The 24,799-nt window shown below is 43.4% G+C and overlaps 2 protein-coding genes across 2 annotated transcripts; one reads left to right on the top strand and one right to left on the bottom strand.

Moving 5' to 3' along the window:
* The first annotated feature begins 1,301 nt into the window (after window positions 1-1,301).
* Window positions 1,302-14,521, top strand: LOC123150089 (importin-9). The gene is made up of 33 exons (XM_044569885.1): window positions 1,302-1,638; window positions 3,609-3,670; window positions 3,800-3,892; window positions 4,304-4,475; window positions 5,646-5,761; window positions 5,845-5,931; window positions 6,013-6,129; window positions 6,212-6,275; window positions 6,347-6,489; window positions 6,619-6,666; window positions 6,738-6,806; window positions 6,927-7,002; window positions 7,401-7,531; window positions 7,827-7,886; window positions 9,525-9,585; window positions 9,653-9,717; window positions 9,800-9,861; window positions 9,942-10,065; window positions 10,152-10,209; window positions 10,328-10,440; window positions 10,969-11,046; window positions 11,137-11,199; window positions 11,315-11,410; window positions 11,492-11,601; window positions 11,844-12,033; window positions 12,712-12,826; window positions 12,922-13,034; window positions 13,120-13,197; window positions 13,409-13,486; window positions 13,556-13,684; window positions 13,800-13,853; window positions 13,941-14,021; window positions 14,109-14,521. The coding sequence occupies exons 1-33, from the start codon at window positions 1,509-1,511 to the stop codon at window positions 14,157-14,159; spliced, it is 3,087 nt and encodes a 1,028-aa protein (XP_044425820.1). The 5' UTR covers window positions 1,302-1,508; the 3' UTR covers window positions 14,160-14,521.
* Window positions 14,522-18,245: 3,724 nt separating this feature from the next.
* Window positions 18,246-20,973, bottom strand: LOC123150088 (heat shock factor-binding protein). Its single transcript, XM_044569883.1, has 5 exons — window positions 20,789-20,973; window positions 19,368-19,421; window positions 19,253-19,276; window positions 19,126-19,168; window positions 18,246-18,551 (listed from the first exon to the last, which is right to left on the bottom strand). Exons 1-5 carry the CDS (start codon window positions 20,822-20,824, stop codon window positions 18,418-18,420), a joined length of 291 nt encoding a protein of 96 aa, XP_044425818.1. The 5' UTR covers window positions 20,825-20,973; the 3' UTR covers window positions 18,246-18,417.
* Window positions 20,974-24,799: the final 3,826 nt, after the last annotated feature.

Below are 24,799 nucleotides of genomic sequence, written 5' to 3'. Positions count from 1 at the left end.
CACAAGCCCACACCGTAAAAAGACACGAATCATGACAATTGTTTCGAACGGTTTGAGACTTAGAAAGATCTTTTCTTTTGATTTGAGGGAGAGTTAGAAAGATCTTAGAATTGCAGGAAACTCGGAACATACTACTATTCCCAGCTGAAAAGAAGAGGAAGATCGTAGAATTCTTGGTTATCTTATCTTTTTTGGCAAACTCCCAGCTATGTGGCAGAGAGCTCCTATACAGGCGCGTTTAGCGCCGCTTGTGCTCGCTGGCGCTCACGCACTCACGACCTGGGCCTGGCCCAACAAGGCGCGTAGGTCTGCTTTGTTCGCTTGCTTAAAAAATATATTTGCATGGTTCGCCCTCAGTCGATCAGTGACCTGCTTCGTTTGCTCTCGAAAGAGTCTCCTGTGATCTGGTCAACCGTCGACTTAAACAAATGAATCTAAAAAAAATCGTAAAACATAAATGGACATGTAAATTTGAAAAAACTGTGGATTTGAGAAAAAATCATAGATTAGTAAATCGGTTCACAAATACAGTATACTTTTGCTATTTTTGAAAAAATTTAAAAAATTCTAGAAAATTTCATAGTATTGAAGAAAGGTTGCGGATTTGAAAAAGTTCACGAACTCGAAAAAACTCGTGGATTTGAAAAAAGTTCGCACACTTGAAAATTTTCATGGATTTGTAAAAAAATTCGTGCGATTTGAAAAAAGTTCACAAATTTGAAAACAGTTCATGCATTCTGATTTGATTTTTTTACAAAATGTAAAATAGTTCATACATTTGAGAAAAACAGTGGAAAAATAAAAACAAAAAGAAAAATACCGATTGGAAAACTGAAAAAAAGATCGTATGTTTCCCAAAACCGGCCGGAAGCTTCTAGAAGGTCTATAAAACCGGCTGGGATGATTCGGAAAAAACAAAAGCAGCGACTGGCTGGGCCATTCAAGAGCTGTGCGCGTTGTGGAAATGAAGGAGAAAATGCAGTTGTGAAAGAGAGAAAAAAAATATTAAATGGGCCGGGCACCGGTGGAGCGGGGCGAGGTGCGCCGGTTTGTCGAATGAAGGCGCTAAATTGGGTTCAGCTATTCCTGCTACTACCTTTTTTTTTCTCTATTCAGCTAGGCATGCCAACTTTCCCGCCATTCAGCTATCTGGGCATGCCAACTTTCCCGCCATTCACCAAAGTCCAGCGAACGCGTACCGAACCAACAACCAGCCTGGCAAGCCGGCCCAGTCCAGCGGAGCCTTTTTCTTAACCCGTTCGCTCTCTTCCTCTTCCCGGCCGCCACCACCCTGTCTCCTCTTCCGCCTACCCCCCGCCCCCGTATAAAAACCCTAGCGAAAAACCCCCAAATCCCCCCACCATTCCCACCACCCGCCCGCCTTCTCCGCGCGATCCCGCTCAAACCGAAACCAATCCCGTTCAACCAAAGGCGACCGCGCCGAGCGACGACCCAACCCTAGGCCCAGGCAGGCGTCGTCGGCGGCGGCCGCGGTCGATCGGGTTGCAATGGCGGCGGTGGGTGCGGCGGACGGGGACCAGCGGTGGCTCGTGGAGTGCCTGACGGCCACCCTCGACACCGCCCGCGAGGTCCGCGCCTTCGCCGAGGAGTCGCTCCGCCAGGCCTCCCTCCAGCCAGGTTCGCCTTCACCGGCCCTCGCTCAGTAACCGTCCTTGCTGGATCGAGGCCATTTCCGCTCCGAGTTGGTGGCCACGCTCTGTTGACGATTTGAGAGTGCGAGAGCGTCGAATTCGATCCCTCCTAGATGCGCCAGCGGCTGCTTTGCAGTGTCCTAAAGCTCCCGTGCGCCATCCCACTGCTGTTAAGGAGACGGCTGGCAGATGCAATTGCCTAAATACTACCCTTGGAGCTGCTTAACTTCTGTTACTGCAACTGCTCTTGACCTGTTGTGCTGACCACCATTGCAGTAGTGGAGTAAATTACACAGAACCAACACCTTTGAGACAGCCTAGTGGAAAACAGCCGGCTTGAACTTTTTTTCTCTCCAGAAAACCACCATTCTCGGGGCGTACCGTTGCAGATGGCACCGGATTGACTGCCTTTGACTTGAGCTAAACAACCAAAGTAATGGCCCTGAACCACTGTCAGGGCAGATGTGGCATCTCACATGGACAATACACGGAATTAGGCTCCACCATATCCTTTTCCATTTCTTTCCCTTCTCTCTACTCTCCCCAAAATAATTACCCCTGACCATCGGTTGAGGGCGTGCGCCCATCGGAGGAGGATTGGTGCGTGATGCGATGATGGAGGGTGAAGGACAAAATCCTGGACTGCAAGTCACTAGTGTGCCTCTTCGGCTCAGAGTTTCTCTCCTAGCAGTCCATGAAAGACGGCATTGCCTTCAGCTTGGTTCTGCTGGCCCTGAAGCGGCAGCACTCACTCCTCGAAGCATGGTTCTGCTAGACTTTCTGTCCTGCCCGAAGTCCTCCGTGTGCTTTGCCCAGATGGTGCCATGAATGCTGCCATGTGGTTGTGCAGGATGATGACATGGTGGTTAGACGTTGAGAGCTCCCCAAGGAGCACCACGAGCGAGGCCCACATGCCGCCCCCGTCGCAGAAGGCCTCGAAGAGCGGCTACATGTGGTGTTTTCATTAGCCTCCAGGATGTCTGGAGGGCGTGGAGAAAATCTTATCTTATACTCACTCCGTCCCATAATATAAGAACGTTTTTCAAAAGCAATTGATCAAGGGGAAATTCCCATAGGGTTGGAACGTGAAGGCAAAAGTAATTGCTCCAAAACTCACGGGAAAAGAAGAGTGCGTCAAGCTGGATGTTTGTCGGTTTAGCAAGTGCGAAATTCCAGCAGTGGGGCTGGCGGTGTGGATGGAGGCCGCGAACTGCATGGTGACCGTTGTTATGTTGCCCTTGAGGACCTGTATCTTTTGGCGCTCTAAAGTAGCTGTCACATTTCTCTCCTTGTGGCGCTCCAATCATGGCTGGTGATGGTTGATGCATGCTGCACATCGCCAGAGCCAGAAGGGGACATGTGTATGCATATGTACACCCATTAATTCTTGTAAGAAAGCATAAACTACGATAAACTGGAAAATAGCTAGGGAATTCGCAAAATCTTGAACTTTACACCCATTCTGGTAAACCTGGCTCCGGCACTGATGCCGCCTGTGGAGAAGGGGTGGGGGGGGGTGGGGGTGGGGGTGTGGGGAGTGAGAGTGAGAGATTTTTGTTGTTGTTGCTAGGACCAACTTCTATCTTGATGAAAGGTTTCATTACAAGGCTCCATTTGCCATTGTGGTGGTTTACTACTTACATTTCCATTGGAAGCATCATCTTTGGGCCCTAATCCATGATGTCATTTTACTGTACTCATGCTTTTCAACCACATAAGAACCATATAGTTTGGTTTTGTAGCATCCCGAGTTCCTGACTCATGCCCTCTTACTCAGTTCTTGTGGGTTCTTGAGTTATGGTTTTTGCTGCATGGTAGCTCATAGCCTCTGACTACCTAACTGCTGGAACAAATTATTTGAATTGGTCATTATCTTGAGACATGAAGTGTATTTTCACTCACTAATCTCCTGCTGTCAGCTGACAATTTCGTGGTTTTGCTATAATGTTTCCTCAGGATATGGAGCTGCCCTCACGAAGGTCACAGTCAACAAGGAGGTCCTGTTTGGGCTACGTCAGATATCCTCAGTCTTTTATTTGCAGTTTCTTTTCATGGGAACTCTGTTGTATACACTGTATTTTTGTTAGACTTGGCGTCACTTGTTGGACAATCTTGTTGTTGTTTGTTGGTCCTTTACTTCCTGCTACCTAGCTGCTGTTTTGTTAAAGCAGTTCATCAAGCAGCACTGGGAGGAAGACGAAGACAATTTTGTGCCTCCTGTTGTTTCCGCCTCAGAAAAGGTACTTAGGTTATCCCCTGTTCTTTGTTGAATGCAACAAATTAGGACTCAGGTCATAGCATACTCCTGATGTCATTTCCCATTGCTTTTGGCTTGTTGAAACAAATGGAGCTGATTGCTTGTTCTTATCTCACAAAAAACAATAACATGCTTTGAAAATACACATTAGATGGTTGTGTGAAGGGGTTATGGTATCCACACTAGTAGAGTAAATGCTCTGCTCAAAACTCACGTTTGCCTGAATTGATCATTGATTATTCTATGGCATATGGCAGCACATCTAATACCGTTGTTAAAACTGAGTTTTCTGTTAAAACACCAGAAAACATGTGCTTACTGTGTTAATTATTTTTATTTCATTGTTGTCGAGTTCTTAGTATTTGACATTGTTTTCACCCTTATTCCTCATCAGGTTGTTATACGTCAACTCCTTCTTACCTCACTGGATGATTCTAATGGGAAGATTCGTACTGCCATTGGCATGGCTGTAGCAGCTATTGGGCAGAATGATTGGCCAGAAGACTGGCCTGAGTTACTTCCATTTATCTTGAAGTTAATTGGTGATCAAAGCAATGGGAATGGAGGTACGTGGGTATTTTGTTTTCTCCCAGTATTTTCAAATCAGGATATACAGGCTTGTTTGGAAGCCTTGAACTTGAACTAGGAGACATCAGCTTCTGACCAGCATAAGCTCCTCCAAATGGTCACATTTGGAAATATACAAAAAAGATTATTCATTGGAAAGAGGTCTACAAAGACTTGGGAAAGCGTCGGCATTTGCTGGCTTATTTGGCAAATAGAGTACGTTATAAGAAATTAATCGGTAGCAGAACAGCTTCTTTCAATAGCTAACTTCTACTATGAGAAGCTTGTGGAGGCTTCTTAATACAAAAAGAGGGCTTCGGATTCCCGGAGAAGCTCTAAAAGCTGCACCCTTTCAGGAGACCTTGGACTTCTTATTGCTTTAAAGTGAAGCTCAGGTTGTGGCAAATAGGGCACACAATTATGTATCTAAAGAAGTTCAAAACATCTCCCTTCTGCTCATACTCATGTCATGCTAAATCCAAACCTTATTGGAACATGAACTACAATCTATGTCACATGTCTACAAACATGGGTAGTTGACATGACAATATGCATTCATGGTGATGCTGGGAGATCATTTTTTCAAAAGAAATCTAACAAGTCAGCTTTTAGTAATGCTATATCTTAACAATTGTATGATACTATATTTTTTTGCCTAAAAACAGTATGCTTCTTTTGAAACAGATTATGTAAATTTTCAGTAAAATGCCAATTTAATCTTCTAACACTACTGGTACATCATTATTCACAATTTTTTCAAGTTTGTTTAAACATAACTGTGCCCTTTTCTGCATCAATGAGGACCTGAAATATGTCACATCAGATTAACTTGTTTTTGTGCTTTGAATCTGTTATAGTGTTCATTCCGAGAACTATTATGCCTTAGTCAAACCAAAAAGGCACTTACAACATCATCTGTAAGTTCTCCTGTTTTAGGCTCCACTCTGTCGATAGTTGTTTGATTATCACTGTTGTGTTGGGGTTCTGCCAGACCTTGGCCCTAACTAAGCTCCACTGTTGGTGCTAGATAGCCCCAATCTGCGTTTCTTCTCAGGATGCTCATGTAGCCCAGACATTTTGAATAGAAATTATGAAAACTATGGTTATTTTCACTTTAGAATTCCATGGTTGCTGTTATCCTGAAAGCTTTGGCGTACTTTCCATGGCAGTTCGTGGAGCATTAAGATGCCTAGCCCTTCTATCAGATGATTTGGATGATACTTGTATTCCAAAACTAGTGCCAGAGCTATTCCCATCATTGTACAGAATAATATCATCTCCACACGTAAGTTTGTTACTGTTCACTCCTTTTTTTAGGGACTATTTATGGAGACAATGCAATATGTTCTCACCCATTTTGAAAAACAGCTGTATGAAAATTCTCTTCGTTCAAAGGCTCTTGGAATAGTCCATTCGTGTATTTCCATGCTTGGATCAATGAGTGGTGTTTACAAGGTAGTTTTATAGCTTATGCTGCAGTATTTCTGCCGTTTCTTCACATTATGGAATATGAACTGAGGTGATTTGCTGGCACAGAGAGAGACTGTCAATTTGATGACTTCAATGCTTGATCCACTTGTGGAGCAATTCTCTATAATTTTAAATTCACCGGTGCTGTCCCCAAATCCTGATGACTGGAGTATGCAGATGGAGGTATGCCTCATACAACTGTCTTGTAAGATTGATGGCTTCCATTATTTGTAGTTGTGAAATCCTATGCTTTTCTGATGATCAGGTGCTGAAGTGTTTACTCCAGCTTATCCAGAACTTCCCTAGACTACCTGAAGCTAAAATTTCTGGCAAGTATAATACACTATTAGCTTTGCTCTTACTCTTCTGCCTTTCTGATTAATGGGCCAATTTTGTACAGCTGTTCTTGGGCCTCTGTGGCAGACCTTTGTTTCATCCTTCAAGGTCTATCACCTGTCAATCATTCAAGCTTCAGAGGATGCTGATAATGTGGGCTATGATTCTGATGGTAGTGAAAGAAGTCTCGAATCCTTTGAGATTCAGGTAATTTCATGCATCCTCTATTTCTATTCCATTGGTAATTTCGTTCTAGTTACTTTTCTCTTTTATTGTACTGTAGTCCATTTGGCGCCTTTGCTTGCGTGTCTTTTACCATATTCTCATATTTTCCAGTTATTTGAGCTATGGACAACAATTGTGGGAAATTCTATGTTAGCAAAGGTATCCCTTTGTAACAACATACATTTTGTGCATCTTTTTTCTTGTAATAATTGTCTCTGCTGTCACACTAGGTTATTGCAGGAAACATTAAAGAGCTAGCATACTACACTATATCCTTTCAACAGATAACTGAGGAACAGGTATGTGAACTGGTTGATACATGGCTAGTATATATATCTGATCTTACATAAGCAAAAATTATCGGCATGCTAGTTTTTTTGCTTGAAATTCAAACATATCTATTTATTTTGTTATTCTAGGTGCAAAACTGGTCACGTGATGCTAACCAGTATGTTGCTGATGAGGATGATGTAACTTATAGCTGTCGTGTGTCTGGTATGAGCTGAAATGTTGCTTCTGTTTGTCATTTTTATTCAATCTATATTAACAGTGGAATGTTTTAGTGCCCTTGTTTAGTACTCCCTCCGTCCCAAAATTCTTGTCTTAGATTTGTCTAAATATGGATGTATCAAGTCACGTTTTAGTATTAGATACATCCGCATCTAGACAAATCTAAGACAAGAATTTTGGGACGGAGGGAGTAATAAACTAAAATTATATTATTGTAGGCTTGCTCATATTAAACAATCAACATTGAAATGTCTTTGCTTGCTTCCATCTTTTGCTTGGGGGTAAACAACCATGTTCATTACAAGAGACACAGATTTAAAATCTCCTCTTAAATAGGAATTTGTCAAACACAAGACGTTTTCCTCACATGCTCATGGTTTCAGGATCTCTTTTGCTGGAAGAGATAGTCACTGCTTACGAGGATTACGGAATTGATGCAATTTTGGAAGCTTCACAAGTTTGTTTTCGTGAATCACGTGAATTAAAACAAGCGGGTTCTGCCGACTGGTGGAGAGTGAGTTGTTAGCTTTTGAAAAAGTTCTAAACGAAATCACCGCTTAAGATCTTGGCTCTTATCAACTATCAATAATGCTACTCTAATTATGTTCCTCACTATTTTGGTGATGTATTTAGACTAAGTCAATTTGGTGAATCTTGTTTGACGAAAGTTCTAAGTTGCTCCCCTTAAGTTGTCTTGTTTAGTAGTTAGCCATATTTGAATCTGTTGTTTACTCCTTTTATTACCCTCCAAGTATTGTAGTGTCTTTTGCAGTTGATGCTATCTAATACATCATATGTTTGTGTGCCAGCTTCATGAAGCATCACTTTTTGCTCTAGGTTCACTATCAGAACATCTGTGTGAAGCACAGGTTGGTTTAATTTTGTTGCTGTGCTGATTAGTTTCATTAACTCATTGCTCTTCTGTTGGCAAGATCCATCCACTTTTTATATAGGTTTCCAATGCCACTTTACTACCTTGATCTTACAATTGAGCACTTTTGGGGATGATGTGGCATGTTTAGTCTGCCACCTTGGATAGCCTGTAATAGTATGACTTGGTATCTCTCAAAAACTGCAAATGAAAGGGAACGCCCCTGTGAATTGGAGAGAAATAAATAATTAAATCTGCTTAAAATTGACACCAAGTCATTACTCACTTTGATACACTTTTCAATTGTTTTTCTTTTCTTTTCGCCATCTTTCTGCTTCTGCTTCCGCCTGAGTCGAACTAGGCCTGAGCTTGTTAGTCCCCATGGCCCATAGTTAATTGTCACGAGAAGCTTACATGTGCTATCCAACCTACCGACTGAGTGAGTCAGTTGTAGCTTGACTGTATGTTGGCCTGGAGGTTGACCATATTGATGTGAACACTAATGCAACTTATAATAGGCAGCCGATTGCCTGTCACCATGAACACATTCTTGCACTGTGATGTGCGGCATCATGTGCTTGCACATGCAGCCACATTCGCAGCACAATCCACAACAGCTTTGTCACCAGCACCGTTGTCCACCTAATCACCTTCATGAGCCCAGCCTTTGCTGCAGAGGGAGAGAGCGCTGGCGCTACGGCAAGGCCGTGCGAAGAAACCCCTGGTGCTGTAGGGAAGTTGATGAAGTGGCGTCACCAAGTTTAAGGTCTTGTTTAGTGAGATTAGAGAAGAGTGCAAAGGAACCCCTGGTGCTGTGGGGAAGTTGATGAAGTGGCATCACCAAAACTAAGGTCTTGTTTAGTGAGATTAGAGAAGAGTTCTTCGACCAAGCTGGATAATGGGTGTGGCCGCAGTAGGATCCAGAATATGGGTTTGAGAAGAGTTCTTTGGAGCAAAGAAGGATTAGCCATGTGTAAGCCAATGTTTGTCAAGCATGCCATTGCCCTAGTCCATGGTCTTGTCTAGTTTGTTAGAGAGTGTAGTCGAATACTATCTAACCTGCCATGACTATATAACACTTTTCCAGGGAAAGAGCACACCCCGCAGGTTTATAGTCCAAGGCATCATGATGTATTTAATACAATCCTCATTTTAGTAATCTCCACATGCCAAACTCAATATTCAAACAAATTGCAAATCAGATGCTCTGCATACGAGTTAGTGTTGTTGATTGATTGCAAACTAGAAAATCCTGAGAATTTCATGCAGCCAATTATCCTTTACCACATGAGCCGGCCCATATTCGCAATTCTGTTGACGATTCAAAATGTACGCACATGCCAAAATTGTCTGCTAATTGGCCTGGTTGCAGTGGCAATATTTTTTTTGTTATTACATGTAGTGGTCTCACGTTAAGGCTGGATAAGTCCCTTTGCACATTCAGATAGTTAAATCCCACTTATCGAGGCGTTTGGCTCTGTGTGTCAGCTAGACAGACGTGCTTGTGAGTTGTTCTTTTGTACTGGGTAGGGTAGTGGGCCCAGATGCAATTTTGCCTTTTTCCTTTTTTCAGTTATTGAAATCAATAATAGAATTTGTGAGTCTTTTATTCATTAAGTGCTTTCTGATTGTTTAGGATTCTGGTTACAATGTGCGAGATTTACTTGAGCAGATGGTAACTGATATTGTGGGAACAGGTATCTTTCCTTTGGTTTGGAAAATTGTATATCTTCCTATGCTATTTACTAATCTTCTGATTTTTAGGGGTGCACCAGTACCCATTTCTTCATGCACGTGCATTCTCTGTTGTGGCCAAGTTCTCTTCATTGGTGAACTTCCTTAACCTTACCTCCTTTTCCCTATATTTATTGCTATATGTTCAGTAAAGCTGATTTGGGAAAAAAATGTCAGATAAGTAAGGGGATCTGTGAACAATATCTATGCAATGCTGCTCATGCAATTGCCTCAGATGTGTAAGCCCATGAACTTATATGTTGTCCTATTCCTGACACAATGGAGAACTGTATTCATTGGTGCGATATTTGTTTGGCAGGCCACCACCAGTTAAAGTAGGAGCATGTAGGGCACTGGCTGAACTTCTACCGGAATCTAATCAAAGTTCAATGCCAAACAACATTATGGGCATACTCTCATCTCTTGTTGATCTTCTGAGGCAGGTAATGTTGTATACTTGTATATATAATTGTAAACTTACCTGCTTCGACTTCTTGAAGGAAATAAGTACATGGAAGTTTTACGGCAGGCATCTGATGAAACACTGCATCTTGTTCTAGAAACCCTCCAATCAGCCATTAAATCTGGTCTGTCAACTACTCAACACACTTATCAATGCATACTATAGTAAAATATGTGTATGGTATATTGATAATTAAAGTTTTGTTTGCCCATAAGATCAACATCTTTCCACTTGATATGTAGGTGGTGAACAATCAACATCAATCGAGCCAGTCATCTCTCCTATCATACTAGATGTATGGGCCCAACACATTGCCGACCCATTCATCAGTATTGATGCTGTAGAAGTTCTAGAGGTAAGTTCTCGTCAGAATCTGCTGGTCTATCCACGACTTCTCTTATTTAATTTCTCATTATTGTATGATTGTGGTTCATGTTTAAATGATACTCCAATCTGACTTCATATTTTGAACACATTATCAATGATGTACACCAAGAAGCTTTTGAAATTTAATTGTTACAGTTTACAAATTGAGATTGGTCTGACAGATGTTATGTGTTCCTGGAAATTGGAACTATTATGTCCAAATATCTGTAAGATGGCAAATGGGAATTTACAAAAGGAGATTTTCTTTATGGATTAATGCTTACGTATATTTTTCTGTAATATTTCTCCTGAGTATCGATTAATTTTGACTACCAATGAGCATGCATGAGTTCTGCATGATTTTTCTTTATCGTGGCTGGTTTGTGTATTGTTTAGGCCATTTACAAGAACTTACCTGTGTATCTCTTATCATAATGTCGGCAATTTTGCACACATTTTTTTGGTTATTGCAACCCATAAAATTGCAGCCTACCTAACAGGATCCCTTAGTTTTTAGGCCATCAAGAATGCTCCTGGATGCTTAGAACCGCTTGTGTCCCGGATTCTTCCAACAATAGCGACAATTTTATCAAAAGTAAGATGCTAAAGCCAGTGTTACATCATTGTCATGATTTTTCTGCATTTGCCCGCAAAATGCAAATCTTATTTGTGGTTCATTTGCTAGTCCAAGATCCAGCCCGATGGACTAGTTGCAGGTTCACTGGACCTCCTGACGATGATACTCAAAGTATGTCTTCATAGTCCACGTTTCCTAAGTTCAATGTAGTTAAAGGAAAATATTATTGTAAAAATACTGTATAAACTTATTAATGCCAATCTTGATGCTGTTGTGTAAATTTCAGAATGCTCCAGCTGCTGTGGTTAAGGCAGTGTTTGACACATGCTTTACATCTACCATTCAGATTGTTCTTGAAAGTGATGACCATGGAGAGATGCAGGTAAATGATTAGATCATTCAAGTATAGTTGACATATTTTGTTTGGATTTATTATTGATATGCTACTTTATTGCCAATTCAGAACGCGACAGAATGTTTGGCAGCATTTATATCAGGTGGCCGGCAGGAGTTGCTTGTTTGGGGTGGTGAACAAGGAAGTACATTGAAGATGCTACTTAGTGCAGCTTCAAGGTAACTGAAGATTGCGTATATTTAACTTACTGTGGGAAAAGCAGTTACATAGTTCTTAATTTATTGCACATACTTCACCAGCAATCAAAAGGAATTTGATAAAAGTGAACAACTAACCATTAGCCACTTAGCCTTGCTGAAGTGTGATGCTATAGTAAACTGCTTCTTGCATATTCCTGATGCAGTGTTTGCTTTGATATTTACCCGCATGCTTACGCCGTGGTTCTTCATTGTCTTAACAGGCTTTTAGATCCAGAATTGGAAAGTTCAGTGTCACTTTTCGTTGGGAGTTACATTTTACAACTTATTTTACATCTACCTTCACACCTATCTCCCCACATTCCGGAGCTTATTGCTGCCATTGTGAGGCGTATGCAAACGAGCGACATTGCAGGATTGAAGAGCTCTCTTGTTGTTATAATAGCCAGACTAGTGAGTTGCATCCCCCCCCCCCCTCTCTCTAGATTAGTGAAGTCATTTGGATCTCTACATAAGACATCTCTGACTCTGCATTCAACCTTATCCAAGAGAAACCAGTACAAGCAAAAGTTTAACATATGCATCTGGTATCTTAGTCGGTTAATTTAATGTTTATTTGGTTTACTGCTCTTGTTTCTTCTCTGCCACGACCAGTCTCCATTTAGGCTTAGAGTGCATTTAGCAATATATATTTGTTTTTTGAGCCTCTTATGTGGAAACAATTCAAGGTATTTGTTCCAATCCTTAGTCTTTATTGGTTGTTCGACCTTAAAATTTGCCATTTCGTACTGTACTTAGCCAACTCACCTTTTTGATCATGTTCTGTGGATGCCATTGCACCTCCGGGAGAGCAACATGCCTTTTTTGTTTCACATAAGAATCAGGGATCCAGATGTCAAATACTCCCTCCGTCACAAAATAAGCGTCTCAATTTTGCACAGTACAAAGTTGTACTAACCTTGAGACGCTTATTTTGGGACGGAGGGAGTAGTACTTAGTGTTCTGTTTATTCTGTACCCATTATCTGATAACGCTTCCTGCAAATGAAATTTAACCCTATCATTGAATCTTTTCTTATAGTGCATCAAGTGTTGCATACAGGATTATTTAAATATTTACCACCTGTTGCAGGTACATCTAAGTGCACCGAACGTTGATCAGTTTATCAACCTTCTACTTGCAATTCCTGCCCAGGGCTACGGAAATTCATTGGCTTATATTATGTCAGAATGGTCACAGCTACAGGGTGAGTACATGTGCAACATAATAGCATAGGGGGGATAATGTGTCTTCTTTCCTTTTCCCCCTTAATAAGAGGTTTCCTGGTAAATATAAATATAGGTGAAATTCAGGGAGCCTACCAGATAAAGGTAACAACTACTGCGTTAGCTCTGCTCATATCTACGCGTCATCCTGAGCTATCTAGGATTGAAGTTAACGGACATCTTGTTAAGGTACTACCATTGCAAGTCTATTTGGTGCTCAGTAGGTCATATCTTGTCTGATAGAGTTTCACGAGTCTTACCTAGAAAAGTTCAGACTAGTGCAGGTATAACCACACGGTCAAAAGCTCGGGTAACTCCAGATAACTGGACCAAGATTCCACTCCCATCTAAGGTAACCAATGATTTCACAACCATAGCTTCTCTCCCAGCAGATTTACTTTTGAAGGAACATTTCATGCAAATTTTCAAAATCTATAAAGAAATCTCTCACCAACATCAGTGTTTTTCATATCTAATGTTCAAATGTTGGGCCAGACATCAGTTTATGTTTCCATTATATCTTTTAGCATTTACTCACAGCATCCCCAAATATGCATATGCAGATATTTGCACTGTTAGCAGATACTTTAGCTGAAATTCAAGAGCAAGTCGGTGATGACGCTGACAATATTGATGAAGAGGTTTCTGCACTAACTCATCAATTAAATTGTAAAGTAGAATGGTCCACTTAAGAGTGTTTTTCCATACAGGATAGTGACTGGGAAGAGGTTCAGAATGGTGATGCGACTCCACATGATATAATGTATTCAGCATCAGTTCCTTCGAATGCTAATCCGTCAGTTGAGCATCTAAATGCAATGGCAAAAGTTTTCGATGAGGTATATATTAGTAAGGAGAAGTTCCTTTTTTCTTTGATATCGTGAGTAGTAGTTAATTGTTGCCAGCATGCAATTTTGTCACATTCATTTCTCTGTCTACTCCAATCTTCTATAGGATGAAGATGACAGTTATGATGATGATCTGGCAAAAACTGACTCTCTTAATGAGGTGTGTTTTCAGCCTTTAGCTGCAAAGTTCCATTATTAAAATTAATATGATATTAACTCAACCATATAATACTCTTTTGTTTTGCAGGTGAAGTTGTTGGACTTTCTAACGAACACCTTTGTCAACCTGTGGGACAGTGATCGGCCACTTTTTGAGTATCTTTGCCAGGTAAGGTGTCCTTGGCTGTTTACTTTACCCTTCTGCATCTCATGTTCATGAGAATACAGTATTGTTGAACCGAATTACTGTTTGCAGGGCTTAACAAATCCACAAAGGGTTGCAGTACAGAAGGTTTTGCAGAAGTGAACCGTTTACATGAGATTATTTATTGGGCTTCAGATTTCTCGTAGCGATTTCTTAGGTTCAATGCATGTGGTGTAGGCTCATTGGTTTGGTGAGTGTTTGGATGAGTACCTTTTCTGGTAGCTTCGGTGTTTAGTCCACATTTGAACTAAATGCCAAAACTCTCCAGAGAAATACTGCCCTGTATCCGATCGGGCTGTTGGTGTGTTTGTGCATTATTTGTTGTTGGTGGTGCGAGGTTTTGTTAGTGTGCAAGATACTGCTATTCGTTTATGAAAGTGCATAGGAGCTCTCGGGTGCTACACACCCTGTATGAATAGTAGAAAAAAATACTAAGAAAAATTCTGGAATTTGGGGGTAGAAAACCTGATCGCCTTTACTCACGTACAAAGTTTTGTGAAGAAATGGCATCAAAATATACAGTCCATTCATTCAAACAGTTTTTAATATATAATTGAAATTTTGTCTTCTTTGCTGAGAATTCCATGGATGTCATTTTTTCATGAAACTTCATGTGGGAGAACAGTCAGCCAGGTTTGATACCCTGAAATTTAAGATTCTTTTGTTTTTTCTTTGTTCTTTTTTTGATTTTACTATTCATACAAGGTGCATAGCACCCGAGAGCCCTGAATCTGTGTCCTATACCTTTATGGCTTTGTTTGTTGTATTGGACTAGCAAAAGGGCCCGCGCGTTGGAACGGAAGAAAAAAATACCACATGCTTTTAATTTAGAAAAAATAGTCTATAATCTGAGTATTTGTAGCTACGGCCAAAACAAAGATAGTCTTTGCCTACAAAAGGTCAAGTTCAAGATTCAACATGTCTTTGTAAATTTAATACGTACAAAGAAATGGACAAGTGATCCTCGGTTTTGTCTCCAATCCTGATTTTGTTGAGATGTTCATCAATGCATTGTTTATTAAGATTGCATCTTGGATAGTATTTTTTTTAATGGTTAACAGGTAAAATGACATCATATTCAGATTTCATATATTTTTCTAATCAAATTACATATATAACATGTTAAATTTGGAGTTACGGTTTAGAAGATATGAGTATTTTAAAAAGGGGAAATATAAGTGAAAACTTTGATTCAATGAAAATCTGGAAACTTGCGACCCGAGTTGTTGGATCTTTAACTGATGGCATAGATGAGGGGTGGGCTTGCTAACCAGCCACTTATGCTACTTTTCAAATAACCCCCTATCTTACCCATGGGGTAGGATGGCTTCCCACAATTTCTTCCCCAAACTGAACTCTTATCTCGCCTTATCCATGGCTGCTCCCTACCGCGAAGACCATGGCGCTGCCGTCGTCCCCCACCGCGATGACCGACGACGAGGCCTCCCCCTACGGTGAAGCCGAGCCGTTCCCCACCGCGACAACAGACGATGGGGCTGCCTCCACCGCGACGCCCGATGGCGCTGCCATCCCCCACCGCGACAACCTACGGTGCTGCCGTCCACCATGGCGCCGCCGCCGGGTGGATGCTACGAAGGTATCAGGCCATAGCCAGCGGGGCTACCAACGGCGCCAATGTAGGCGTCCACCTCGCCGAAGCTCCCCTGTGAGGAATGGGCTGTTGCTCCTTCCAACCAAATTTAGCAGATTTGTTGTGCGAGCTTGTGATGTAGAGACGAAAAATCTGAATGCAATTTTGATATTGTGAGGTGTTATCACTCAGCGTGAAAGCATTGCTGATTATCTTTATTTAGTCTGAACGGTGCTCCAATGATGTAATCTGAGAATTTGTACAAGACAAAATTTTCTGAATACTACAAGCAAGTGTGTGTGTTGGATGGAAGTTTACACATAAGTCCGTGCAAGGCTGTATGTTGGGCGAGCAGGAGTCACAGCAGCTGACGAAACAACAAACAAAAAAGCTTGATCCAGATGCTTCAAAAGTACAATTGAAGAAGGACAACTATGAGGGTTACCTTGATTCAGTTAGTGCTAGTTGAACCATCAGGTGGAGGGCTATGAGGAAGTGAGGATGTTGTGGCAATAAGACTATGACGACATACGAGTACAATTAGTACATGAAGCAGATGCCGCTGTACTATGTTGCTTACTTGTGCAGGGCTAAGAAGAGGTTGAGGCATGGCAGGGGACGGAGGTGCAGTGAGATCTTGGAGAGGCGGCGTCGATGCATCTTCTAAAGGGCGACTCAAAACCAGCCGAGGGGCAGGGATCATGGCCGGCGGAGGGAAATAGTTCAGGACCGGCGGAGGGCTCTTCGTCGCCGGCGGAGGGAGACAATTTATGGTCGCCGGCGTGGCCGGCGTAGGGCAAGTCTCCATCCCGTTGATGAGATTGAAGACGAATCGATCGTAGTGGAAACGTCAAGGAGCTGGTGCGTAAAAGAAGGGGTTATTTGTTAATTCGTGTTTAAGTGGCTGGTGGTGGTTCCACCTAAGATCTATGCCGCTCCTTATTGATCCGATGGCCCATGTGATGAGTTTCTAGATTTTCATCGAATGAGCGTTTTCACTTGATACTTCGCCTTAAAAAAACATTTAATATATACTGCGGGTTTAATATAAGAAACATCAAAGGGTTTTTTATAAAATAGTATGATGGATTAAGAATACCTATTTCTTTTATTTGTAGGTATAGATATAGATGGTACATGTTTCCTTCCTAAAAGAAAGGCAGGAAGATGCTATTTGGGCGTGTACCCTACCTGTTGACGCCAACGAAGTTGAGTGAGCTCCTTTTTTTTGCTAATAATCATGCATGACCTGTGTTAGTCTAGTGTTAGGAAAAACATTAACACACTAGTGCTTAAAGATATGTAACATGCGGAGCAATTCCATCGACATCATCATGGACTCGTCGCCAAGGCCAAATGATCCAATGATAAGATCTTGCGCCAGTCAATGTAACTGAGGTGACTTCGCTCCTACTTAAGGCTCTTATACATTTGGAGACGTGACTACCACCTCAAAGTGGAACCTTGTGTGTGATTAGATATGATGATGACCACCATAGAGAAGCGAGGAAGGATAGCCAAATCCTTGAGGGGTAGCAAGGAAGAGGAGGAGATGAAGCCACACGGTCCAAAGCAAGGAGAAGCTCTTTGGTGGACAGCCTAGGGTTGTGCTTTTGGACTCTTGGTCCTCGGTCCCTAGGCCTTGGGCTGAACTCTAGGAATTGTCTAGCTCTCTGGCCTACCCCGTGACCTCAGCCTTGCCTATGTGCAACTTTAGAAAAATGTCCTTTGTACTCTTTACTTTTCCCCTCCCCTTCCCCTAGGACCTGTGTATTCCACACCTCTTTCATTTTCTAGGGTTTGAAAAGCATATACTAAAATCTGGGAGCTTTGCATGTGGACCTTGTCCTATGAGTGATTTCTCACTTGTGTTCCTTATCAAATACACCTTCAATTCGTGAAGATCAGGTCACCCTAGCAGCTTGCCCCGTATCAGGTAAAACATGAGGACCGTGGGGAATAAGTATAATGTCGTCCGAGTTGGTGAAATTGGTGTTGACAACGAGGTGTTATTTTTCATGGTGTAAGATGCGACACAATTTTAGCATTATGGTCTCAACAAAATGGGGGTTTGTTGCATACCCATTATTGTGCAAGCGTGGTTCAACCGATGCAACATGTTACAGAAAAACTGCTGAAACAATGTTGCATACACAATAATTTTATGGGGATTGTGTGTTGTATGTATGAGGCACCCTGAAAATATCACCCAACTATCAACTACGATGGCCTTAAGAAAACATGAAAGTGCGATAAATGATGCTTACACTCTGCCAAGCTTGTTATGCATTGCATAGCTCATGGCATGGTTAAGTTTTGCTGCAAGACTGATAATATGGCTCTTTCGAAGAAAATGAGCACCCCACTAGTTTGATCCTTTTAAGAAAAAAGAAATAGCACCACATCCCCCCTTTTTTACACTAGTTCCATCCTCTAGAAAAAAGTGCCCCTTAGGAAGGGGATGATAAAACTGGGAACTACTCCCTCCGTCCCATAATGTAAGACGTTTTTTGACTAGTATCATTGACTAGTATCAAAAAACGTCTTACATTATGGGATGGAGGTAGTAAAATTTATAGCAAACCACTCATCAAGCATCAATGAGTCAAGAGAAATCTCTCATGACAGGTACAGAGGTACTGTATATCTCATATGCATATAACAGTGCAAATAACATCTCATAACATGCAGTAAGTTAGTGATGAATGGCTGATGATATCGACATGGAACCAAGACTAATACGCCTTGCTTCTGCTACTTCTGCTTCACTCAGGAAGAGCTGTCTGCTGGCTTTGATTCTTCGTCCTTCACTTTAGTAGGGGTCATACCATCGCTGCCCATTTCAGCCTTGAGGTCATTGATGCTCAGCTCCAATTCATCAATTCTTGCACCCATTTCATCTAGTAAGTACTGGTTAAGGATTATACAAAAAAGCAGGGAGGCATATGTAGACAATAATATCCTGTTGCTCATATCAGTAAGTGCGCGAAAAGTGAACATTTCAAATTGCTCTAAAAGTGAACATTTCAAAGGGAGGTAAATGGTGTGAATGCTGATAACAAAGATGACATTATTCAAAACCACTAGTCCCTAGTGTCACTTATAGAAATGGTCCCATACACCAACTCTAACATGATATCAAACGATATGAGTGCTTGTTCCATATTTTTAAGAAGTTAAGAAACACTAAAGAAAGAAGATTGCAGTCTGCAAGGGTTTGAAAGTTTGCACATGGACTACCCTCCTAATTAAATGCACAAATATTAAAGATTCTCAGTTACTATGGGAATCTGGATCATGCATTTGCACTATAATTTTCCATTACAAATGGACAAATCACCGACCTAGTAGAACATGAGTTTATTTGTCAAATGTTCACCTGTGATTGAAAATTCATTATCTAAACAAACTGTGACCGGAAACTGAATGAAATAAAAATAAAATAAAATGCAAAAATGAACTGATTTATAAGGATATTCTTCGTGATGATGTTCTCTGACATGGTTTGGAACCTGGTTTGCTGCAAAGGAAATCACAGATTCAGTAAAAGAAAAGTAGGTGGACTTATACACACAGTGCAGTGCAAACAAAAGTAAGAGCTTACCATCTGAACTAGAAGATTTTGCACCTGCAAGCAGTGAGCAAAAGCAAAAGATGAGCGAGAAATACACATCAAATTTACAATCTATATGAACTCAAAAGTAAGATAAAATACATACAAAAGCAGTCATGTCAGCTGTGCTCTGGGCCGAGCCATCCGAATCCTGTTCGGCCTGCAATTGATAAGGCACATATTGAATGAATAAATTTGCTAAAAACCTGTTTGACCCTATGGCCATGAAATGGACTAGAGGAATACTGCCACATCCCACAGGCATCACAAATTCAGAGGCGTCCAATCACAAGTGATTATGACTGTCCTGCATGATGCCGCACAAAATTTGAACCTTGTTAGACGAGATGGCTGATGCGGGCGTTTCGCATGTTCGCCCAAAGTAACCTATTTTTCCCAAACGGCGGCTACCCCATAATCTTTCCTACTTATGAAGATTGAAGTTGGTGGTGAGTTCACATATAGGCCCAACATCCTTTTCAAATAAACAAATACACGCATCTCCACGTGTGGAACTAGCAACCTTCCAAGAGACATACTCCCTCCATTTCACAATGTAGTGCTTCCTCTATCCCCGTGCTTCAACTTTGACCGTAAATTTAACTATCAAGACCGATTGCGGCGGGAGCAAAAATTATATCAGTGAATTCGTATTCGAAATAAGTTTTCAATTATATAATTTTTTCTCCCGCCGCGGTTGGTCTCGTTGGTTAAATTTATGGTCAAAGTTGGACCTCGGGAAGTGCGGGCGCACTATATTTTGGAATGGAGGGAGTATAAACCTCTGTTTTTAAGGCGTCCCGCCTTGGACGCTTAGGCGACGCTTAGGCGATAAGGCGCCCCGCCAGCGCCTTACAAATATGCCCGCCTTAGGCGCTTAGGCGTCCGCCTTAGGCGCTTAGGCGTCGCCTAGGCGATAAGGCGCCCCCCCCAGCGCCTTAGATCGCCTTACCGCCTTAAAAACATAGGTATAAACAAATGTGCTTTACTCACATGTGGGATCTATCATAAATAAACAAATACACTACTTTCATGTGAGACCAACTTTTTTGTTAAGGGCACAAATAACAAAGACAAGAATGTGTCTTCAACTCAAAATCGATCTTGGTTTTCGTTCTCTTCACAAGCTACCGTGGTCATTTAAAATTCTCTAACGCTGCATGTCTCTCACCGTATTTTTGCTATCTTTTCTAATCGTAAATCACACAGCGGTCATAAAGGACGCTAACGTTATTTCACGACCTCTAAGCCAATGGTTCCGTGGCAACTCACGGGCATCGTGCTAGTAATCTCTACAAAGCGGCTATAGGAAGCGGAAGCTCCAGAAGGCCGGCAAAATCGCAAGCGCTAGAGATATCATCGAGTTCGAAGCAGGAAAGTCCCCGGAAGAACCGGTGGAGATGACAAACACCAGTCTCTTCTTCGGGCGATCCACAGGAACCCTACCCGGCTCGCCGCTAAATCCTCAAACCGCGCTCGTGGCCTCGAGGGCCGTGGGTGAGAGGGGAGGAAGGGGGAGTCGCTGACCTTGATGGGGATGCCCCCGGAGTTGGAAGACGCCATGGTCGACGGCGTCGGGAGGCGCCGGAACAGATCCACTCGTCGTCAGTCGGGGTTGGGATTTGGGGATTCTCGGTAAGAATGTGTGGGGATTGCGGCGAAGAGCGAGGTAGTGGACCTGCTCGGTTGATCGAGAAGGCTTCGGCACGCGGCCGGCCTGCAAAGGTTGGGTGAGGCTAAATTAGGTCGTTTCGGGCTTAGCTCTGGCTTCAGCCCACGGCCCACCTGCGAAGTATTTTCCTTTTTGCGAGTAATCAGGAAGTTTTATTCAACTTCAACCGGGTTACAATCGGCCAATACAAGATCGGAGATGAAGACTAGCACCCGTTGCAACCAACAAGCGGTGCTACAAGCCGTGCAATCATAATTAGCCAGACAGTGTGCTCCCCTATTTTGATCTCTTGCTAGCTTTAAAAGTTTAAACTCCCTAATAACCACTAAAGAGTTCTTAATCTCCTTAACTAAATTAACAAATTGCGACTTGACGAGCGAAGTGTCTGACAAAGAGGACAAAGCTTACCATAGAATCAGATTGCACTAGAATCGGCAGACTAGACCATTGGATAGCAAGGTTCATCCCTTATAGTGTTGCTTGAATTCCGGCTTCCAGGGCATTGTTGAAGAAGACGATCACTACAAGCAGCGGACCATCTTTCCTATGCCGTTCCTAAAGATCATGCCCGCCCCTGCGAACCATCCTCGGGGTTAAAACAGTCGTCGGCCAAAAGTGCCAACCAGTGCATCGACGGTGGTAGCCAAGGGGGTACCGATGGTGGCGGCCTTGCAACCTGTGTTGGGCCGATGTCTACCACATGGGATTTTCCTTTTTATAATTTCCTTGATAGATAGATTCTTGATGTTACTAATCGAGCTAAGATAGATGCAAAAAAAGTCCTTTGTCACTTTAACTCGTGAAACTTCTTTTCCTGTGCATCAAATCATTTTGCAGGTTCGGTCTTTGCTAGAACCAGCAAGCGAGGGTGCTAGAACCGACGATTAGGGCTGTTGGAACCAGCAACGCCTAGCACGGCGACACGAGGTGGAACGCTGGGAACGACGGAGACGCGAGTGGTGAGGCTGCTACCGCTTACGGTGAGGGGGCTGCGACTATGAGCACGCCATGATGCAACGGTCTTTTTTCTCCCGTGCGTGTTGGGGGCAGAACATGAAAGTGGACAAAAGGTATGATCAGATGGTTAGAAATCACGGGATCGGACGTTGGAGGAGGTGACCGGCCTGAGCTATGCGCCGGCCGACCGGCGCCTAGCGTCGGCCTTATGCTTGTGAGGACATATTGAATTGAACTGGAGTACAGCTTGCCTTCTTTTGACGTGAGCGCGCGTGGGCATTTTTGGAAGGGAAATTTTGACAAGCTCGCCTGATGCGTTGGTGTAGAATCCTGTAACAACACTGATCTGTAGTTGAATTAAAATTTCAGCGTGTCATACATGCAATGTGATGTTGCCGGCGTTAAAATTTCAAAAATCTGTTACATAGACAAACTTGGTTCATGACACAACTGGTCGGCTGTTGTCCCTCGTAGCACAGCCGAGAGAAGAATTTTGAAGAACCTATTTCACATATAGTAGATGTTCATGTGAGGCTAGGCAGACAGGAACCCGATCGACGAGTCTAACCGGCCATGATATGAAGCAGCAGCTCGTTCCACACATCGATCGGTCCGGGTAAGCACCAGTGCAGGCAGTCGATGTCGAAGCCGCCGTGGTCGCCGGCGCCGTGTCCGTACCGATCGGGGTGCCCGTCCGGACGCCGCAGCATGATCCGGGTCACGTCCATCAGCCTGAGCCGCACGCCGTTCTTCCTCGCCTCCTCCTCCGCCGCTCCGAACTCCTCCAGCTGGGCCCTGTAGAACCCGCCCTCCGGCTCCTCCATGTCCGCCGCCTCGTCCCGGTCGAGCGGCTGCGTGTCCGGGCACTCCCCGCCGTCGAACCACCCGCCGTTCGCGTAGTGCGTCGGCGCCACCGTCCGCAGGATCGCCGTCCCCTTGAACCCGTCGAGTCCCGCGAGCGCCCGCAGCACGGTGCGGAACGCCGCGCGCTGCGCGTACCGCGGTGGGAGCGCGGTGATGTTGCCGTTCGTGGTGCCGCAGCCGTGGCAGCCGACGGCGCGGCCACGGCGGTAGTACACGGCCGGGCGCGCGAACCAGTGCGACGCGGACACGACCACGTAGTCGTGCTCCTTGGCCGCGGGCATCCACCGCTCGTCGGGCTCATCGAGGTGGAGGTCGCTGGGCCCGGCGAACACCTCCCCATGCCGGTCGGGGCCGACCGCCTCGGGCGGGCCGCTCGTCAGGCGCCACCGGACCTGGAACGGCGTCCAGAAGAAGGAGACGGCGAAGTCGTGCGCCGGGAAGCGCCAGTGCTCGAACCCATCGGCGCTCCGCCTCGTCGGGATCTCCGCCTCCGACAGGGTGCACATGAGGGAGGTGACGTGGCTGCTGGCCAGCGAGTCCCCGACGAACAGGATCGACTTGCCCCGAACGATCCGGAAGAAGCGCGCCGCGTCGAAGCGCGGGAGCTCGCAGCCCGGGCCGCCGTCGGGGCGCCACCTCCACTGCAGGAAATCGAGGCTGGGCCTGCCGTGCTTCATGCAGTTCTGGTAGTCCTGGATGAAGGCGCACGTCGCGTTGGTGTAGTGCGGCCGCGCGCCGGTGGGGTCGCGGACCCACTCGCCCAGCGTGGTATCGCACGCGGTGGCGCCCATGCCGTGGGTGTCGGCGCCGGACGACGAGGTGGTGTTGGGCGATCCGAGAGGCCCGAGGAAGAGGAGCCAGAATGTGGCGGCTGCGAGGAAGAGGAGGGCAGCGAGAGCGGAAACAGGTGTGGTCTTGGCAATGGCATGGCGGCTCCGGCGAACTCCGGCGAGGAGAGTGCCGAGGGAAGGAATCATCGGAAGGCTCTTCACGAGAAGTACACTGGTTCTGGTTCTGGTGTTTATGGGTCTCTGCTGCAATCCAATCCAATCAGAATGCTCAGCCAAGTAAGAAGCAGGTGCTTTAGAACTGAACCATAGCATATGATTTCGGTTCTAATGTGAAGTAATTTTAATCAGCAAACAAGTTGTGGGAGGTTGCCATCTCCATTGACATCGACAAGTCAACCCAAGCCCCATGGGCTCAACATGGACGAGATGTGCGTGACCCAGACGTGGTGACCATGTGGGCGCGGCCTATATGGTTGTAATATGCATGCACGAACGTGGCCGCTTGCGGTAGTATATTTCTTGGTCGATTAATATATAGTTTTTGTTTAGGGGGGCACGTTACCCACATTAGTCGAAATTGCAAGAGAGAAATGCATATTTCAACCTCAAAATCATGCACTTTTATTTCCTGCCAATTTTTTTACCAATTTTTGTGAACTTTCAGAATTCCAGTTTTTTTTAAAACATTTGTTAAATTAAAGAAAAAATACATATAATTCTGGGAAAGTTTCAGAGTTTTTTGCTTAAAATAATGGAAATGGCCGTCAAATATGATTTCCTGTCCAAAATTTTCCCAATATTTCCCAAACATTCAAATTTTCAAAAAAAGGGGACAAATTCTGTAATGAAAGAAATCAATACTAAACATTCTGGAAAAGTTTCAAGAAAAAAAAATCTTAATAATGAAAATTACCGTCAAATTGCTTTTTTGACCAAAAATTTGGCAAAACAAATCTAAAAAACCAAAGTTTTCAGACAAAATTGAAACAATTATGTAAAAAATTGCAAAACTTTCCTAGAATGCTTAGTATTATTTTCTTAATTTTAAAAGTTGTTTGAGAAGTTTGAAATTCGACAAAAATTGGAAAATATTTGGTAAGAAAAAGAAATTTCACGGTAATTGTCATTATTCTAAGCATAAAATTATGAAACTTCCCAGAATTTTTATTACTGTTTTCTTGATTCTATAGATTTTTCTTTGATTTTCTAAAAAAAGAATTTTGGACAATTTTAGGGAACTTTTTCTGCAAAAAG

The sequence above is a fragment of the Triticum aestivum genome, chromosome 7A (genome assembly GCF_018294505.1).
Source record: "Triticum aestivum cultivar Chinese Spring chromosome 7A, IWGSC CS RefSeq v2.1, whole genome shotgun sequence".
Taxonomy (NCBI): Eukaryota; Viridiplantae; Streptophyta; class Magnoliopsida; order Poales; family Poaceae; genus Triticum; species Triticum aestivum.
This window is presented reverse-complemented; position numbering and strand designations above follow the sequence as displayed.

What these genes read in the sequence shown, in the direction of transcription:
- LOC123150088 (XM_044569883.1), bottom strand. Translation starts at nt 20,824, where the DNA reads ATGGCGTCTTCCAACTCCGGGGGCATCCCCATCAAG. An exon ending in CCGGGGGCATCCCCATCAAG is followed by an intron (nt 19,422 to 20,788) that starts GTCAGCGACTCC and finishes TATCAATTGCAG; the next exon opens with GCCGAACAGGATTCGGATGG. An exon ending in AGAGAACATCATCACGAAGA is followed by an intron (nt 18,552 to 19,125) that starts ATATCCTTATAA and finishes ACCAGTACTTAC; the next exon opens with TAGATGAAATGGGTGCAAGA.
- LOC123150089 (XM_044569885.1), top strand. Translation starts at nt 1,509, where the DNA reads ATGGCGGCGGTGGGTGCGGCGGACGGGGACCAGCGGTGGCTCGTGGAG. An exon ending in TCCTGTTTGGGCTACGTCAG is followed by an intron (nt 3,671 to 3,799) that starts ATATCCTCAGTC and finishes ACTTCCTGCTAC; the next exon opens with CTAGCTGCTGTTTTGTTAAA. An exon ending in AACTGATATTGTGGGAACAG is followed by an intron (nt 9,586 to 9,652) that starts GTATCTTTCCTT and finishes TCTGATTTTTAG; the next exon opens with GGGTGCACCAGTACCCATTT.